General features: G+C 42.2%; 2 protein-coding genes across 5 annotated transcripts in view; both read left to right on the top strand.

Moving 5' to 3' along the window:
- The first annotated feature begins 2,364 nt into the window (after positions 1-2,364).
- WNK1 (WNK lysine deficient protein kinase 1) overlaps positions 2,365-18,947 on the top strand; it is a 163,546-nt gene continuing 146,963 nt past the window's right edge. For all 4 annotated transcript variants that reach the window (XM_053557119.1, XM_053557114.1, XM_053557115.1 and 1 more), the window contains exon 1: positions 2,365-3,128. In XM_053557119.1, coding sequence (XP_053413094.1) covers positions 2,370-3,128 — 759 coding nt within the window. In that variant the 5' untranslated portion in view covers positions 2,365-2,369. The remainder of the gene's footprint in view (positions 3,129-18,947) is intronic.
- LOC128562307 (NADH dehydrogenase [ubiquinone] 1 beta subcomplex subunit 1-like) lies at positions 10,081-10,541 on the top strand. Its single transcript, XM_053557142.1, has one exon. The coding sequence runs from the start codon at positions 10,167-10,169 to the stop codon at positions 10,341-10,343; it is 177 nt and encodes a 58-aa protein (XP_053413117.1). The 5' UTR covers positions 10,081-10,166; the 3' UTR covers positions 10,344-10,541.

Raw genomic sequence — 18,947 nt, forward strand, 5'->3', positions numbered from 1 at the left:
ACCGTTTTACGTATCATATGAATTAATACGAATTGCATAGCAAGACGTCTCTAAGTGGAGCTCATGTAGATGAACAGTGCTCAATCAGTCTTCGGTCAAGTTGCTTCCAAACTATTCCGGCTTTTAGAGGGCTCCTGGGCGAGGATGTTCGCTTCGGAGCTCGTTCCGTAGCGGGCGCTGTGAAAGGCAGCTGCGTATCGACGCTCTGATGCGGTTGCGTACGTTTAAGCGCTTCCCGCTCTTAACGGGTTGGGCTAAGACTTTTAACTGCCATATGGCTCCCAAGTCTGGCTTCCTATTCTGTCTGGTGCCCTCTGGTGCTCATCACCTGTACAATCCTACGTAGTAGCGAGGAGCAAAGGGGTCCATAGAGCACAAGGATGCTTTCAAGAAAGGCATTCCATTACTATGGATGGCATGGCCTCAGAGCACTGGTATAAAATATATGTGTACATTCATGCAGCTCTGGAGAAAGAGGGATGTTGTTTTTCTAAGCAACTAAGCAAAAGAAAGACGGAAAATGTTTCAGTCTACAAGCGCAGATGTCAACTCAGCCCTCTCAAGTTTCTAGTCAAAGACTAGATATGTAGATCACATCTTTTCTGGAATCCAGCTGCCCCTTCCCATGTTCATTATTTTTCTGGCAAAGTGGAGATAGATATCACTATGACCAGGGATCCTTGCGAGCCAGGATATCTGTCTTGGGGCTGGGGCTAGAGCCTTGAAGATAATTCTCCCTGCCTCCTTCCCCAATGCATTTAATCAGTATTAATCTTATGCGCAATCTTCACAAAGTTTCTTTTACCCTCCTCCTCCGATCTCTGAGCTCAGGCTCCGGTTATCCTGCTTTGCCCTTCCCCTCCACCCCCACACTCCTACAGTCACTCAACACTACTGCGGCGCTCTCCATTAAAGATGAACAACAGATCATTTTTCATTGCACGGCAACCCGAAGAGCTCTAGCCCTAGCAGAGCATGATGGGAGTCTCTCCCTCATTCTCCCCCCTCTTCTTTTCTTTCTTTCTTTTTTTTTCTTCTTCCTTTACTTCTTCCACAATAATCACTAAATAATGATTTTCCTAGCTAAGCGCTGACTTCTGGATAGGGTTGAGTGACCCGCGATGACGCTCCCATCAGCCTTTCAGAAGGGGTTATTTCCAAAGAAAACTACAACTCCCATGAGGCATCAGCAAAGGCAACCGCGAGGCCTTATGGAAGTCGTAGGCTCCTTTCTCCTCGGTCCCTTTCACTTTTCCAATGCGTAAACTACAAGTCCCAGGTGGCCTCGGTGTTGGCACGCCTGCGCAAGAGCCTCGGAGATGGGTGGGGGGTGGGGCTGCCCCAGGCGGCGGGGGGCGGGGTCCGAGCGGGCTGTGTGGAGGCTTCAGACTCCCGGCGCCATTTAGCGCGGAGAGTTTCCCGGGCAGACGCGGCTCTTCTCTCTCGGCTACTCCGTACCCCCTTCTTCGGTGACAGAAGGCGCCTGGTGGGGGTGACTGCTCTTTTGTCTCCCTATCCCCCTCTACCCAGTCCTCTCGGTCTCCTCTACTCTCAGCTCAGAGAAGCAGCGGAGCTCGGGCCCCGCGGTGAGCGGCCCTCCCCTCCCCGCCGTTTCCCTCCCTCCCTCAGCCCCGGGCACCGGCCCGGGAGGAGACGGGGCTTTGCCAGGCCCGGGGCGGGCGGGGAGGCCTCGGGGAAGGGAGGGCCCGCTCCTCAGGCACCGAGGCTTCGCGGCTTCGGCCCTTCCCGTCTGGGCAATGGGCGTCCTGTGAGACTGGTCCCCTTGCTGGGGGCGCGTGTGGGAGGAGGCGACCGCCTGAGTGACCGGGAGCCCCGGGTCGTGGCCCTCCCTCGCCTGCCTCGGCCCCTCCCACTCTTCTGCCCTGGGGCTGCCACCGCCCGGGCGTCGGAGCTCGTCGCTTCTTCGCGGTGCCGCCGCCCTCTGGGCCTAGCCCGCCCAGCGCGGCGAGCGGCGGCGGTGCGAGCTGATCCGCGCCGCATCCGCTTCGCCTCTGCCGGCGCCCTGCCCTGCCCTGCCCTGCCCCTCATGACTGCGGCGCCTGTGCTGCCACAGCCTGTCCGACCGCCGCTCGCCGCAGGATGGATGCGGACCGTGCGGCGCTAACCCCCGTGGCTCCGCTCCCGAATCGCCCGCCGACGAGCCTGCCTCGTGAGTCGCAGCAGCCTCGGTGCCAGCAGCCGCCACAACTGGGCCCGGTGTCCCGCCTCTGCTTCGGGGCGGCTTGTCAGTGCTGAGTGAGGAGTCGTCCCGCCGGCCCGAACCCGCCGTAGGAGCGGTACCCTGCGGACCTTCACCCTCGTTTCATTGACAAATCCGAGCCCGCTCGCCTCACTCCAGCGGACCAACCATGTCTGGCGGCGCCTCAGAGAAGCAGAGCAGCACTCACAGTTCCCTGTTCCTCTCGCCACCGGCGCCTGCCCCCAAGAATGGCTCCAGCTCCGATTCCTCCGTGGGAGAGAAACTGGGGGCCGCGGCGAGCGACGCTGGGGGTGGCAGGACCGAGGAGTACCGGCGCCGCCGCCACACTATGGACAAGGACAGCCGTGGGGCGGCCGCGACCACTACCACCACTGAGCACCGCTTCTTCCGCCGGAGCGTTATCTGCGACTCCAATGCTACTGCGTTGGAGGTGCCCGGCCTCCCCCTTTCTCTCCCCCAGCCCAGCATTTCCGCGGTTGTTCCTCAGAGTGCTCCGCCAGAGCCCCACCGGGAGGAGACCTTGACTGTCTCCGCGGCTTCCCAGGTCGCCCAGCAGCCTCCAGCCGCTGCTGCTCCTGGGGACCAAGCTGTCGCGGGTCCTGCCGCCTCCACTGCCCCCAGCAGTACCAGCAAAGACCGCCCGGTTTCCCAGCCCAACCTTGTGGGGAGCAAAGAGGAGCCTCCGCCGGCAAGAAGTGGCAGCGGCGGCGGCAGCGCGAAGGACCCACAGGAGGAACGGAGCCAGCAACAGGATGACATCGAAGAACTGGAGACCAAGGCCGTGGGAATGTCCAACGATGGCCGCTTTCTCAAGTTTGACATCGAAATCGGCAGAGGCTCCTTTAAGACGGTCTATAAAGGTCTGGACACTGAAACTACAGTGGAAGTCGCCTGGTGTGAACTGCAGGTAAAAACCCCACCTACTTTATTTTATGGTCGTTTGGATCCCAAATTTGGCTCGGTTGAGCCAGTTTATCAAGTTTACCCTTTACATGTCATCTTCTGTTTGACTCTCAGTAGGAGGGGAGGCCAACTTTTGAAAAGAGATGGTAAGTAGGAGGATAATGTGCAGCCTGTGCCTAGGTGTTGGGATAGGATAAGAATTACTAGTAGCTGAAGGGATTTGCTATTAGGTATAGGAGGTGGTGAAGGTCATTTTAGTACAAACTAATTGTCTCCTCCTCATTACTTTAGTGTCTAAGAGGAAACTCGGAATTAGTGGGGAAGTTTTTGAGTTAGGAAAGTACAGAGGCTTCTTACTCTGCATTTCGGCCTCATCAGAGACTCTGCAGTTAGGATCTGCCCTCATGTGTGGAGCCTGTTTATATTCTTGAGACCAGGCTATTCTTTTTAAGTAAGACCGACCTTGTTCCTTTGGATATATCTTACTAGATGGTTGCAAGGGCGTTTTGTATGAAATAAGTGTAAAAAAGACTTCCAGCTCCTTTTGGTTAAATGCCTTGGTATTAGCAAGATACTAGTAAATGTTATATGTTATTCCACCTAATGATGCTTGTGGTTTATAGTTTCAGCCTTGCTCAGACTTTGTGCATTAAATGAATGTCTTCTGTCCGTTCACTATACAGTGAATAGTACAGGAGTCCACACAAAATTGTGTATTTTGATAGTAATAATGTTATCAACATTATTTTAATCCTATTGTAAGATTTTTTTTTAAGCTAAGCTTTCCCAAGAGTCCAAAGGAGTCACAATGCTTCCTTTTCTAACCTCTCTTGGTGTAAATAATGATGTGTCATTCTGGTTGACCATTACATTCTAGGTTTAAGTAGCTGAGTTGGGCTTGTTGTCTTGACTACTTGTAACAGCTTGCTTGAATGTTTCCCTCACCAGGCATAGGTGAATTGATAGAAGCAGAGTTAAATTGAGGGGAAAGAAGTCAGCTATATTATACATACATGAAAAATGCCAAGGGTACTCTTCTTGCCAAGAACTAGACCAAGGTGAAATAGGATGTAAAAGTATCCAAATGGTCTCAGAACTTATTTTATTCATGAACTAATATATTAATACTTAACCCTTTGAATGTCAGCTTCCAAATGACCAAGGCCATATCAAATGTAAAAGGAAATTAACACAGCATGTGGAAGTAAACTTAGAAACTGACAGGCTCTTTAGAAACATAATACTTTAAGTTTTACACTTAACAATGGAGAACTTCTAAGGCAATGTGAAATTAAAACTACACATTCATTTTATAATGGTTTGGAGTTGGAAAGGTTTGGAGTCCTTTTTTTCTTTTCTTTTTTGTTTTTGGAGACAGAGCCTCAAGCTGTTGCCTGTGGCATCACAGCTCACAGCAATCTCCAACTCCTGGGCTCAAGTCCCTCCAAGTAGCTGGGACTACAGGTGCCTGCTGCAACGCCCGCTGTTTTTTGTTTGCAGGTGTCATTGTTGTTTGGCAGGTGGGCTGGATTCGAACCTGTCAGCTCAGGTGTATGTGGCTGGTGCCTTAGCCGCTTGAGCCACAGGCTCCGAGCCCTTGTTTTCTTTACTTCTTCTTTTTCTTTTTTTTAATAGAGACAGAATCTCACTTTAACGCCCTTGGTAGAGTGCTGTGGTGTCACACAGCTCTCAGCAACCTCCAACTCCTGGGCTTAGGTGATTCTCTTACCTCAGCCTCCCGAGTAGATGGGACTAGAGGTGTCCACCACAATGCCTGGCTATTTTTTTGTTGCTGTTTGGCCAGGGCTGGGTTTGAACCCACCACCCTCAGTAGATGGAGGCCGGTGCCCTACTCACTGAGCCACAGGCGCTGCCCCCCCCCCTTTTTTTTTTTTAAAAGAGAAACTTGTCGACCTGTACTGTAACTTTAATCCTATTGGTCATTCATACTTAAAACTCTTAGGTCTGATTAATTTTGGTTTACAGGCAGGAATCTATTTCTTTATTGTACCATTGATGCCTTTTGCTACTGATAACTAGAATTTTATTCTTCTGTTGTAGTTGTGTATTTGAATCGGTGGTTTTAAACAATTTTTTTCTTAATTGGTTACCTTTCATAAGATAGGACTCATTTAAGTGTTGGGTACTTAAGAGATTAATTTTGTTGGCTTTAATTATTTCACTTTTAAGACATCAGAATGTAATGTGTATGTTTTTCCTTTATCACTTGGAATTTTCTGATTATTGTGCAGTGGGGACAATTCAGTTTATCTAATGTCACGATAAGAACTTTGAGCATCCCAGTTTCTTTTAGAACTCATAACTTTTTGGACTTCTCTATTTAGGCATGAGCATGACCAAACTAAGGAAAATCTTATATTGCATATTATTTTAAAGCCAGTTCACTGCTGCAGAACCAAACTAGAAGTAGCGAATTCTAGCTCACTGAGTGGTACCCTGGTTTAGAAACTTCATGTCATTTGCCCTTACAATTTTTTATTTTTGGTCTTAAAAATGATTATCCTAGTCCAGGGATCCTTCATAGCAGTAAGTTACGGCAGTCTTTTTGTTCTGTTGACCAGGACACTTGTAGTATATCCCTAATAAAGCATTCAGTAGGACATTGTTTGAACTTTTGTCTTTGGATCCAAATTAAAGGACAGGCCTAGGGATTTTTAAAGCTTTGAGAAAAAGGAAAAGCTTTTTCACTAATACATGCTTCTAATATACATATTTTTCTGTAGCAAGATAGGAGAAATAACTTCAGTTGTTGAGTAAAAAGTCTTCAGTGTGTTAAAACTGGGAGAAATCTTAGGTTTATCCTGCCTGTTTATTTGATAAATAAGAAAACTGAAATCATAGAGCAGGTAAATATCTTGTTTAGGTTGGTGAAGAACAAAAATTAAACTGGTTAGGATCTAATAATGTGTGAGATGTCAAAGCATTTGTAGTCTGGCTAATTAGTAATTTCAAATGAAACAACACTTTTTGTGTGGCAGTGGTTTTCAAGTTTTTGGAGAAATTGGGTCCTATTAGTCATGGCAAATTTCAGGCTTCTTTTTTTTAATATTGATTATATCACTTCAAATGGAGATATAAATAGGTTTTGGGGAATGGGTGAATATGGTATGCAAATCAAACTACTATTTATTAAGCTTGTCTTTAGACTCACAGTATGCTATTTAGTAACACAAGCATCAATTCTTAGTAAATAATACCTAGGTAATACTTTGATACCACAAGATTTTAAGTGATAATTGAGATGTCTTAAATGAGACACAGATTTCTTTATCTGGTTTTATTAGTCAACTGCTATGCCTTGATTTTAATACCTAGGTGCCTTGATGAGAAAATGTTATTTCTGGGCTCCGTAGAGTTTGTTACTTTCCGAAGGATGGATCTTGTTTTTTTTTTTAAGAAAGGTAGCATAATTTGCTATATTTATTTTTTATTTTTATTTTTTTAACCAAGAGATAAAAGCAAGAGTGCTTTAAAAATATTTATACAAAGATTGCTTATTTACTTTAAGCACTTTTCCCCCAAAATTGTCTCTAAAAAGTTCACCTGATATGTATTGATGACATTGTTTTCAGATCTACCTGAAAGGGGAGGTCAAATCATAATTTTTTTTTAAAGCTCCTATATACTTAGTGCTTACTTTCCTTTGGCTTTTTAGTAAGTTAAGATTTGTCTCTTTTGTGAAAAGTTTAGAATGCTGCAGAAATATGTTTCTGTGATTAAAAATCCATAACTTCTTTGGTATAGTTCTTTTTTTTTTTTCTTTTTCTTTTTCTTTTTGGTATTTTAATTTCAGTCTTTAATAGACAAATAATAATTGTACATATTCATGGAGTACATAGTGATCAGATCAGGGTAATTAGCGTATCCATCACCTCACACATTTATCATTTCTTTGTACTAGGACTACGACTTTCTTGAGCAAAATAGAAATAACTGCAATTACTGAATACCCCTGCTTTGGCAATTTACCGTAAAAAGTAGTCAGCCATTCGTGTTGGGCAGCATCACTGAGGTTGGGTTGATCTATGCTGGACCCAGAGGGGCTTGGTTCCAAGATGGGGTCTGCATCCAGGTCAGCTCCATATGGCTCTAGCTCTTCTTGGATTTGGTATAGTTCTTAAAGTAACTTACTGAACTGAATCTCCTCATTTGAATGTTGACAATTTTTTCCTCCTTTTAAATTTGTGTCCTATTCTTTATTTTTTAGGATAAAAATCTGCAGTAACTTTCTGTCTCAGGAATTCTAGATTTCAGGGAATAGTCTGGAGTTTATATTTTTATTTTTATTTTTATTTATTTATTTATTTTTTTCCCATTTGGTCTCCCTTTATTTATTTTATTTATTTATTTATTTATTTTTTATTAAATCATAACTGTATACATTGATACGATCATGGGGCATCATACACTCGCTTCATAAACCATTTGACACATTTTTATCACAGTGGTTAACATAGCCTTTCTTTTTTTTTTTTGAGTTTATTTTTAAATCCTCAAAGTCATTGATTGCAGTATGTGAAGAATTTAGGTCACGTCTTTACCTTTACGTAAGGGCAAGTTGTTTGCAAATTGAAGAATAATTGGTGACTTGTTTGAAATAATCCTTTGCTCCTTTTTAACAGGCTAGTATTAGAAACAGGTTGATTTTTGGTTAGGTAAGATTTGATTCTAAACACTGTATATGTAGATTTATTACCTATAGGAATTAACTTTGTGGTAAAGGAATTAAGAATTAGATTTAGGTAGGGTTTTTTTTTTTTTTTTTTTTTTGTCTTTGCTTTTTTTTCTTTTTTCTTTTTAGTTATATAGTTACTTCTTACTTAGTCTTCTGGGTGTAAGTGATTTCTTTTTCTCCTGTTCAACTTTTCTCTGATCCAAAGTAACACAGCCTGAGAACTAGTTTAAAAACTTGGAAAAAGTGGTAGTTTTTGTGTAAAACAAACAGGAAATCTGTTGTTGCCAGGTGACAATTAATTTCTTCTTCTTTTTTAAATTTAAGTCAGGGTCTCACTCTGTTGACTGGGCTAGAGTGCAGTGGTGTCATCATAGCTCAATGAAATCTCCAATGCCTGGGTTCAGGCAGTCCTCCTGCCTCAGCCTTCAGAGTAGCTGGGACTATACTATAGGCCTCTGCCACCACACCTGGCTTTTTTTTTTTTTTTCTGGTCGAGACGGGGTCTCTGCTTTCTGGGTTCAATCATCCTGCCACTTTGCAAAGTGGTAGGACTGCAGTTATGAGCCACTGCATCTGGCTGACAGTTCGTTTCTTTATACTCAAATTTTAGTGCTTAGATCCCGGTCATTTTGAAATTCATCCTAGCTTATCTCTATTGGAAACATTTAACTAAAATTGGGCTTTCATTTCAGATGTCATCCTAGACCTGTTACCTGGATTTTCTGGTAGCTTTAAAATTTTTTAGATAAAGTTGTGAAAGCAGCAAGGGTAGTTTTACTCAAATGATCATTTCTGAAAATGTTAGTATACCATGAAATCATTCATAATTACAACTATTAGGTCTTTGCCATAACAGTTCTTTAAATTATGTCAATACATTTTAGTAACTTTCATTTTGTTTGCGGTTTTTGTTTAACATAGGATCTATCTGATGTTCAGGAAGAAGTGAGACTTAATATGACTTCAATTTAGGTTTGAAGAGGCCACTTTCCTGCAGTATAACATAGTAGTTAAGAATTAGATTGCCTTATTTCAAATCAAGGCTCAGGTATAGGATTGTGTCACCTTGGGCAAGTTCTGTGCTACAATTTCCTATCTGTAAAAGAGTGCCTGCTTCATAGGGTTGTGATGATTAAATGAATTAATATATGTAAAATATGTAGAGGACAGCATCTAGGACGGAAATACTGATCATGCAGCATTTTTTTTTTTTTAGGTTGTTGTTTTGGGGGGCTCAAGATTTTGTTTGATTTGCCTGTGTGTGTTGTGTATATGGTATGCATGTATTTAGTGTGTGTGTGTATGATATGCGTGTATTAAGAAATGAAGTCTCACAGTGTTGCCCAAGCTGGTCTTGAACTCCTGGGCCTGGGGCCCAAGACATCTTCTGCCTCCCCAAGTAGCTGGGATTACAAGTGCGTGCCAACACACCCAGCTTGGGTTTGTGTATATTTTTGCTTGAAAAATCATATAGCAAAACTCTTACTGTTGTTATTCTAAGAGAAGGAACGTAGGAGTTGAACATGATGTTATTGGTGCTTTCAAGTTCCTTAGCTCCACCTGTTTTCTGCCTAACATGCTAATTTCATGACCTTTCCCAAATGTCAGCCTTTCTGAACTGTTTATTTCTAGAATCGAGTAAGAGCTGTGTTTTGTCTCCTTTGCATGTACCTGGAAAGTATTATTCCTTTTGGTAGATCTTGTATATGATTCTGATGGTATTAAGCCGAAATTATTTATATATGCTTTGTCTAATCTACTTGGTTTTGGAAAGTTCACTGTTGTGTAGAATACTCTTCAATCAAAAGGAGCATCAAGGCAGAACATTCGAGTTCTAGGTTATCCAATTCTCTTGAATTTGACTGGGGAATGTAATCCTGTAATGCTGATTTGTTAGCAACACGTTTTACTAATTTAGGGTTGTTGAGGAACAACTGAAATACTATTTGAAGGTACTTTGAAAAATTTTAAGTGTTGACTTAGAGCCTGTGGCTCAAGCGGCTAAGGCGCCAGCCACGTACAACTGAGCTGGCGGGTTCAAATCCAGCCTGGGCCCACCAAACAACAATGACGGCTGCAACCAAAAAACAGCCGGGCGTTGTGGCAGGTGCCTGTAGTCCCAGCTACTTGGGAGGTGGAGGCAGGAGAATCGCTTGAGCCCAAGAGTTGGAGGTTGCTGTGAGCTGTGATGCCATAGCATTCAACCCAGGGCAACAGCTTGAGGCTCTGTCTCAAAAAAAAAAAAAAAAAAAGAAAAATTTGTCGCGGTTTCTGCTGGCTGGTGGCTGAGCTCGTTCCCCCAACCTTGGTCGTGGGGTTGTTGTCGGCAGCGGGGTTGCAGCAATCATGGTGAACTTACTTATAATTGTGCGTGACCACTGGGTTCATATACTTGTTCCCCTGGTATCTGTCATTGGATGTTATCTAGTCAGAAAGAATGATGAAAAGCTAACTGTCTTCCGGAACAAGAGTATGATATTTAAAAGGGAATTGAGACCCAATGAAGAAGTTACCTGGAAGTAAAAACTGGCTGAATTACAGAATGTTCACATTTTAAAAGTTACAAAAGAAATAAAAACATGTTTATTGTTTAAAAAAAAAAAAAGAAAAATTTAAGGTGTTATGTAAAATATAACAAAAGATACCTTAAATGTTTATTTTGAAAGCCATAAATTGTCACATGTTACAAATTGAGTATTTCAAATTTCTTAAAGTTGGGGATTTTAGGAGCTTTTTTTTTTAATCATCTTAAGAATTTATCAAATCTTAAAAGGGGATCTTGTCAGTCTGAGGAGAAATTGTGAGAACCTCTTAATAATGTTTTTATTTGAAAGAGGATATGCTGTTGACAGGTGGCAGACTTAATTTTGTGTGTATTTTTTGTTTTTTTGAGATAATGTCTTTCTCTGGAGTGTAAGATCATAACTTACTTGCAGCCTTGAACTTCTGGGCTTAAGTGATCCTGCCTCAGTCATCTGAAAAGCTGGGACTACATGCATGTGCCCGCAAATTAGGTTATTTAAAAGAAAGTTTATAGGCTGGGTGTGGTGGTTCATACCTGTAATTCTAGCACTCTGGCAGACAGGGTGGGAGGATCATTTGAGCTCAATTCAAGACCAGCCTTAGCAAGAATGAGTATTTGTCTTTACTTACAAATAGAAAAATTAGCCAGGGGTGTTGTGAGGGGTGCCTATAGTCCCAGCTACTCAGGAGGCTGACGCAGGCGGATTGCTTGAACCCAAGAATTGAGGTTGTTATGAGCGAGTCTTGACACTGTGGCACTCTAGCTGAGGCAACAGAGTAAAAGACTGTGTAAAAAAAAAAAAAAAAGAAAAAGAAAAGAAAAATTTTTTTTTTCTATTCTTTTTTTTGTTTGTTTAAAAGGTGGGCTTTGGCTGTGTTGTGTTTTTTTTTTTGGCTGGGTCTGGGTTTGAACCCGCTACCTCCGACATATGGGGCCAGTGCCCTACTCCGTTGAGCCCCAGGCACCACCCGTGGGCTGTTTTGTTTAAACAGTCGGCTCTGGTTGTGTTGCCCAGGGTGGTCTTGAACTCCTGGCCTCAAGTGATCCTCCTGCCTGAGCTGCCCAAATTGCTGGGATTACAGGCAGGAGCCACAGTGGTTGGCTGTATGTGGTTTTAAAAAAATTGATCAGTGGCTCGGGCGCCAGCGACATATACCTGGGCTGCTGGGTTTAGGGTCTTCCACAAAAAACAACGACTACTACAACCAAAAACTAGCTGGGCATTGTGGCAGGCGCCTGTAGTCCTAGCTACTTGGGAGGCTGACGCAAGAGGTTCGCTTGAACCCAAGAGTTTGAGGTTGCTATGAGCTGTGACGTCACAGCACTCTACCGAGGGTGACATAGTGAGACTCTGTCTCAAAATTTAAAAAGAAAAATTGGTTATTTATATTATCTTTCTTTTCTTTTTTTTTTTTTTTTGAGACAGAGTCTCTATTTGTTACCCTGGGTAGAGTGCTATGGCATCATAGCTCACAGCAACTTTCAACTCTTGGGCTTAAGTGATTCTCTTGCCTCAGCCTCCCAAGTAGCTGGGACTATAGGCGCCTGCCACAATGCCCAGCTATTTTTGCTTGCAGTTGTCATTGTTGCTCAGCAGACCTGGGCCGGGTTCAAACCCACCACCCTAGGTGTATGTGGCTGGCGCCCTTGCCAACTGAGCTATAGGTGCCGCCCATTTATACTTTCCATATGAGAGAAAGTGTCAGTAATCTGCTTGGTTTTGTGGTCAATGTAATTAATAATATATTATCTCCATCTTAATTTGTATTAATTTAGATTTTCCAGATGGACTGTTGCAAAGAGTGTACTTTTTAATGTTGTAACTTGAATCTTGACCCTTGTTTAATTACTGTATTAAAGGTGCTGTGCTAAATGAATGTGCTTAGTGAGTCTTAGAAAAGAGTCTTCAAATAGTTTTCCCAGGAGTTTTAAGTGTTGCTAAGAAATTTAACAGTTTAATAATGTTTCTTTCTTTCTTTATTTTTCAGTTTAATAATATTTTAAGAAAGAGGAGTTGGGAGGTTGCTGTGAGCTGTGATGCTACAGCACTCTACCCAGGGCAACAACTTGAGGCTCTGTCTCAAAAAAAAGCCAGGTGTGTGGCGGGTGCCTGTACTCCCAGCTACTTGGGAGGCTGAGACAGGAGAATCACTTAAGCCCAGGAGTTTGAGGTTACTGTGAGCTGTGATGTCACAGGACTCTACCGGCAGCAACAAAGTGAGACTCTGCTCAAAAAAAAAAAAAAAAAAAAAGAATTAACAATTTGTATTTGCCTTGATATAAGCCAACTGGTATCAGATAAGCTTCTTATGCCAGGAAAGGATCAGAAAGGGTGAGTTTGTCTTCTTTTTCTTTCTTTGTTTCTTAAGTCTCACTGTGTCGCCTTTGGTTGAGTGCAGTGGCATCACAGCTCACAGCAACCTCTAGCTCTTGGGCTTAGGTGATTCTGTTGCCTCAACCTCCTGAGTAGCTGGGACTATAGGCGCCTGCTACAACGTCCAGGTATTTTTTTGTTGCAGTTTTGCTGGGGCGGGGTTCGAAAACCCCCCCCTTGATATATGGGGCCTGCGCCCTACTCACTGAGCCACAGGCACCACCCATACTCCCATTTCTATGGATGCCTTTTGTGCAGCCAAGATTCAACTTCTCAGAGATAAATATCTTGGTTTTGGTTAGTATATACATGGTAGATGGTCTTGTGTTGATCAGACTAACGTGTAAATCAAAAAAGGGAGATAATAGTAATTAGTGAATCCAGTCATTTTTGATGTGCACATTAATGGATTGCTTAGCATAATAAGATGATTTTTATGGCTAAAGTTTTGAGCCAAATAACTTGATGTATTCATCTCTGTGGATCTATGTAGATAATCTCCTTACTTGAACTGGTATATCATCATGGATTAAAGTAAATTGGGAAAGCAACAGAGTATCTCTTCAATATGCTGATGTGCTCCTAGACATCATTATCATATTACAATGTTATTGGGACTTTCCACACCCATTTCCCATATAGTCATCCCTAAGTATCCACAGAGGATTGGTTTCAAGGGGTAGAAGATACCCCTTCTTTCTGTCCCTCTCTGCCAAGATACCAAAATCCATGAATGTTTAAGTCCCCTATAGTTTTTGCATAACCTATAGCATATCCTCTTGTCTATTTTTATTTAAAGACAGAATTTCACTCAGTTGCCGTGGGTAAAGTGCTGTGTGTTATCGTAGCTCACAGCAACACCAAATTCTTCGGCTCAAGTGATCCTCTTGCCCCAGCCTTCTGAGTAGCTGGGACTACAGGCATTTGCCACCATGCCTGGCTAGTTTTTCTATTTTTAGTAGAGACGGGTTCTCACTTTTGCTCAGGCTGATTTTGAATTCGTGAGTTCAAGCAGTCCTCCAGCCTCGGCCTCCCAGAGGCGTAAGCCACTGTGCTTGGCCATGTGCTGATGTTTCAACAGTTTCTCTCCTATGATTTCTGGCATTCATATTTGCATGTTAATTTGGTGATATATACTTTGTAAGTGGAGCATCTCTTTGTTTTTTTTTTTTTTTTTTGTAGAGAGAGTCTCACTTTATCACCCTTGGTAGAGTGCCGTGGCGTCACACAGCTCACAACAACCTCCAACTCCTAGGTTTAGGCGATTCTCTTGCCTCAGCCTCCCAAGTAGCTGGGATTACAGGCGCCCGCCACAACGCCCAGCTATTTTTTTGTTGCAGTTTGGCCGGGGCCGGGCTTGAACCCACCACCCTCGGCATGTGGGGCCGGCGCCCTACCTGCTGAGCCACAGGCGCCGCCCGGAGCATCTCTTTGTTAAATGACTATTTTTACTTGTTACTTTAGGAGACAGCCAAATTTTAAATAAAATTCCATTACAATGAAAGTTCTGAATTATATTGTTTCTAGGACGCGGTCAAAATGGACTTTTCTACAACAAAAAGCCCAAATACTGCATATACTTTCTTCAGGCTTTGTATTTAAGTAGTGTTTTCAAAATCTTTGGTAATTAGTCTGGAAAAGCATTAATAATTATTAACTGTTAACCTACCTAATAAGATCCCCTTTTCTGTGACAGGCACAATGCTCTGCCCATATTGTTTATAATTCTTACAATATGAAACAGATTTTTAAAAATTTTAACATTTGAGGAAACTAATTCAGGCTTATTGACTTAAGATCATATGGTCTATCCAAGACCTTGTTTTTTCTACTGTAAAGTATTCTTTAATTAAAACATCTTGAAGAAAAGAGTTTGAGGTCTAGTGGAATTCTAACTCCTTTTGTTCTATTTAGCAACTATAATTTATCATAGAGTATCTTACATCTTTTATACTTTTTCATGAAACAAATCTCCATTTAAGCAGCCTTTTAGGCAGTGTACATGCATAGAGTCTGTAAGGTGGAGGATGACAGCTTTGTTTTATTAGTTTCTTGGTGCGTTCAGAGTTTTTAAGATGCTATTTCATTTATCACAAAGAATTATTTTACTTCTGTTTAGACTTAAGTGTTTAAAGAGAGAATATTCTAGCAGTTGATATATGATATCATTTCCATCTAATAGAAACAAATTGAATGGCTATACTCTTAACGTTTTTGCTAATGTTATCTACAAGACTTCTGTGTATAAAGATTGCTCATTTTCATGTAACTTTGTTTTCTCTACTTTGGAGATTGGATTTATGCTTAGCTAGTTCTTCATACTGTGTGAATTAACACCTTTCCCTTAATTTTTTTTTTATCTCGTTAACCTTTTTTTTTTTTTTCTTCACTCTTTACTGTGACATATGTGTTATTGAGAAGGATTTGGCTCTCTTGTTTGAATTGCAAATAGAAAGCTCTTTTAAATTCTGTAAGGATGTTTTGCAATCCTCTGGAATGTTTAATTTATTTGGTATTATTATGGGAATAAGATGTTCCACCACCCCTTGTAAGATTTCTATATAACTGAAGTTTGTTTACAAAGTATTAACAATTTTGTAAAACTCTATCATTTTCTTATTCCTTTAAATAGAGGATCAAATCTTTGCAGAGAATGACCAAGAATATCAATTATAATATTAGATAATAATACATCTGGCTGGTTGGGTAAGGAACATCTTTCCTTTATACTCCTATACTAAGTTTTTGAAAAAATAGTTCTTGTCCCAACTTCTAGTATAATGGTGGTCAGTGCTTGCTGCTACTGGCTAATTTGTATAAAGCTCCTTATTAATAGTTATTTCTGATTTTTGTCTGTACTGAGCAACTCAAGTGTCAGTTTTGTTAATATTGGTTTTAATGATTTGAAGAGGAATAAGTATGGGTCAAATTCATTAACTTTAGCTTGTTTTTTTTTTTGCAGTTTTGGCTGGGGCCGGCTTGAATCTGCCACTCCCTGAACCTGCCACTCCTGGTATATGGGGCTGGCGCTCTATTCCTTAAGCCATAGGTGCTGCCCTTCAGCCCTCCCCCCTTTTTTTGAAACAGTCTCACTATGTTGCCCTGGTAGAGTGCTGTCGTGTCACAGCTCACAGTAACCTCAAACTCTGGGGCTTACCGATTCTCTTGCCTCAGCCTCCCAAGTAGCTGGGACTACAGGCACCCACCACAATGCCTGGTTTTCTTTTGTTGTTGTTGTTGTTGTCATTGTTGTTTACCTGGCCTGGGCTGGGTTCAAACCTGCCAGTCTCCGTTTATGTGGCCGGTGCCCTACCCACTGAGCTTTGGGTGCCACCAACTTTAGTCTGTTTAATTTGTACTGCTCATGTCTTGTTGGCCTTTGGTTGTATTTCTACTAAGTGATGTCTGAATAAGTAAGGTATTAATATGATATGCTTAAATTTGGGGGACCTATCTTGTTGGTGCTATTTTATTTAGCTTGGAGCATTTGGTATAAATGAAAGTATATTAAAGATGATGGAAGTAATTTCTGTTTCTCGATGGCTATCTTCCCCATTGGGGTGGGAAACCTGCTGGGTGGGCAGCCTCTGGGTTCCATGTGGCCTTCTGGTTCCTTGAGTGCAGCCTTTTGACTGAATTGAGATTTTACAGAACAAATCTTTTCATTTGCTTGTGTACTTACCAGTACAGACTAATGAGTGTATCATCCCATAGGCATGGATTTCTGGATTTCTTCATACTAAAATGGTTCATTGAGGCCAGACAATCTCATACTCTTTCGTACTGGTGTAATCCTTACTTGGGCATACCACATCTCACCTCAAAATATGGGAGATTTCTCAGAATATTCCTGTTGTGGCAGAGTAGCTGAGGGGATGGGGGTTTTCAGATTCAACTATACAGGCAAATCACCTGTCCTTTAATTCCCAAATCTTGATTTAGACTTTAATTCTCCTTTCTTTCAAGTTGAGTTTGCTTACTGTGTATGTTCAGGATAGGGGAAACTTTTCTGTCCATGGACTTCATTCGGGGCTGTTTGAAGTCTATCAGAGGGTTTCTAATAACATTAAATTTTAAAATGGAAGGTCTTAGAGTCTCAGTTGCTTACCAGAAGTTTTTGGCCTTTTATGCATACTTCTACACTCATTCTCTTATTATTTATTTATTTTTTTTGTAGAGACAGAGTCTCACTTTATGGCCCTCGGTAGAGTGCCGTGGCCTCACACAGCTCACAGCAACCTCCAACTCCTGGGCTTCAGTGATTCTCTTGCCTCAGCCTCCCAAGTAGCTGGGACTACAGGCGCCCGCCACAACGCCCTGCTATTTTTTGGTTGCATTTTGGCCGGGGCCGGGTTTGAACCCGTCACCCTCGGTATATGGGGCCAGCGCCCTACCGACTGAACCACAGGCGCCGCCCTCATTCTCTTATTATTACAGGTAGTCCCCGAGTTACACAAATCCAACTTATATATTACTTGCACTTAGAATGCAAGCTTAGAATGGAAGCTGTTATAGGTGATAGGTAAAGGTACCTGTTCCAACTTGCATACAAATTCAACTTAAGAATAAACCTACAGGCGGTGTCCATAGCTCAGTTGGCAGGGCACCGGCCATATACACCTAGGGTGGCAGGTTCTAACCCAGCCCAGGCCTGCTAAGCAACAGTGACATCTGCAACTAAAAAATAGCTGGGCATTGTGGCGGGTGCCTGTAGTCCCAGCTACTCAGGAGGCTGAGGCAAGAAAATCATTTAAGCCCAAGAGTTTGAGGTTGCTGTGAGCTGTGACTTCACGGCACTCTACCCAGGGTGACAGCTCGAGATTCTGGTCTCAAAAAAAAAAAAGAACTACGGAAGTTATCTCATTCATAACCTGGGTACTGTCTATATTATTACATAATGTTTACTATTACTGGTAAGGACAGCCTATATTAAATCAAAAATAGAGCCTGTTATATCCTTTCTTCAAGGTTTATTTGCTTTAATCACATGATTCAGAAAGGCCACTCAAGTGGTTCTTTACAGAACAAGAAAATGGCTCTTAGGTGCATTGCTCTTTTATACCCACACAAAAAAAGCCACCAATAATTTTTATTTTCATTTTATTTTTGTTTTTTTGAGATAAGAATCTCATTTTGTTGCCCATGGTGTGAAGTGTAATGGTGTCACAGCTCACAGCAACTTCAAACTCTTGGGCTCAGGTGATCCTCCTGCCTCAGCTTCCTGAGTAGCTGGGATTGCAGGAGACCACTACTACTTGCAGCTATTTTTTTAAAGATGGGGTCTTGCGCTTGCTCAGGCTGGTCTCAAACTCCTGACCTTGAGCAGTACATCTGCCTTGGCCTCCCAGAGTGCTAGGATTACAGGCATGAGTCACCCTGCCTGGCCCCATTAGCAATTTTTAAATGGTAGACTTTTAACTTAAGTATTCTGCTTAACCAGGCACCTTACTACACAGAGGTGCTAGTTTAGATTTTACTTTTGGTGGACAAATTGTTTGTGTTGGATTGTACCAGTTTCTTTGTATTTCCACAGATTTTTTTCTTACACGTAAGTGGGGGAGCATAGTGATACTTTGCTGGCAAGCATTTGATTTTTATGATGACATTCTCAGCCATTTTCTATCATTTTAATGCAGAAGTAAAACTGCTGTGCTACCCATAAATGTTGTTATTACAGGCTTTCACAAATCTTTACTGAGAATTTACCTGGTGTGAATACCTCTTTATGTCAGTGTTTTAAACATCTGTTAGTTATCTTTATAGGTAAAGTTGACTTCAACAACCAGTACTTAGCTAAATGTTACTTAGCTAAATAATCCCCCACCCCCCATATCTTCATTGGATAGTAATACTTTTTAGAAAGCTCTTCACTGTGAAGTACTTTTTTTTTTTTTGAGACAGAATGTCAGCTTATAGCAACCTCAACCCAAGTGATCCTCTTGCCTCAGTCTCCTAAGTAGCTGGGACTATAGGTGCCTACCACAGTGCCCTGCTGATTTTTAGAGATTTTGCTCTCTCTCTCTCTCCCTTTTTTTTTTTTTTTTGAGACGAGCCTCAACTGTCGCCCTGGTGAGAACGCTATGGTATCACAGCGCATAGCAACCTCCAACTCTTGGGCTTAAGTGATTCTCTTGCCTCAGCCTTCCAAGTAGCTGGGGCTACAGGTGCCCATCACAACGCCCGGTTGTTTTTATTTTTGCAGTTGTCATTATTGTTTTAGCAGGCCTGG

Source organism: Nycticebus coucang, chromosome 12 (assembly GCF_027406575.1).
Source record: "Nycticebus coucang isolate mNycCou1 chromosome 12, mNycCou1.pri, whole genome shotgun sequence".
Classification (NCBI taxonomy): Eukaryota; Metazoa; Chordata; class Mammalia; order Primates; family Lorisidae; genus Nycticebus; species Nycticebus coucang.

What these genes read in the sequence shown, in the direction of transcription:
- LOC128562307 (XM_053557142.1), top strand. Translation starts at nt 10,167, where the DNA reads ATGGTGAACTTACTTATAATTGTGCGTGACCACTGGGTTCATATACTT.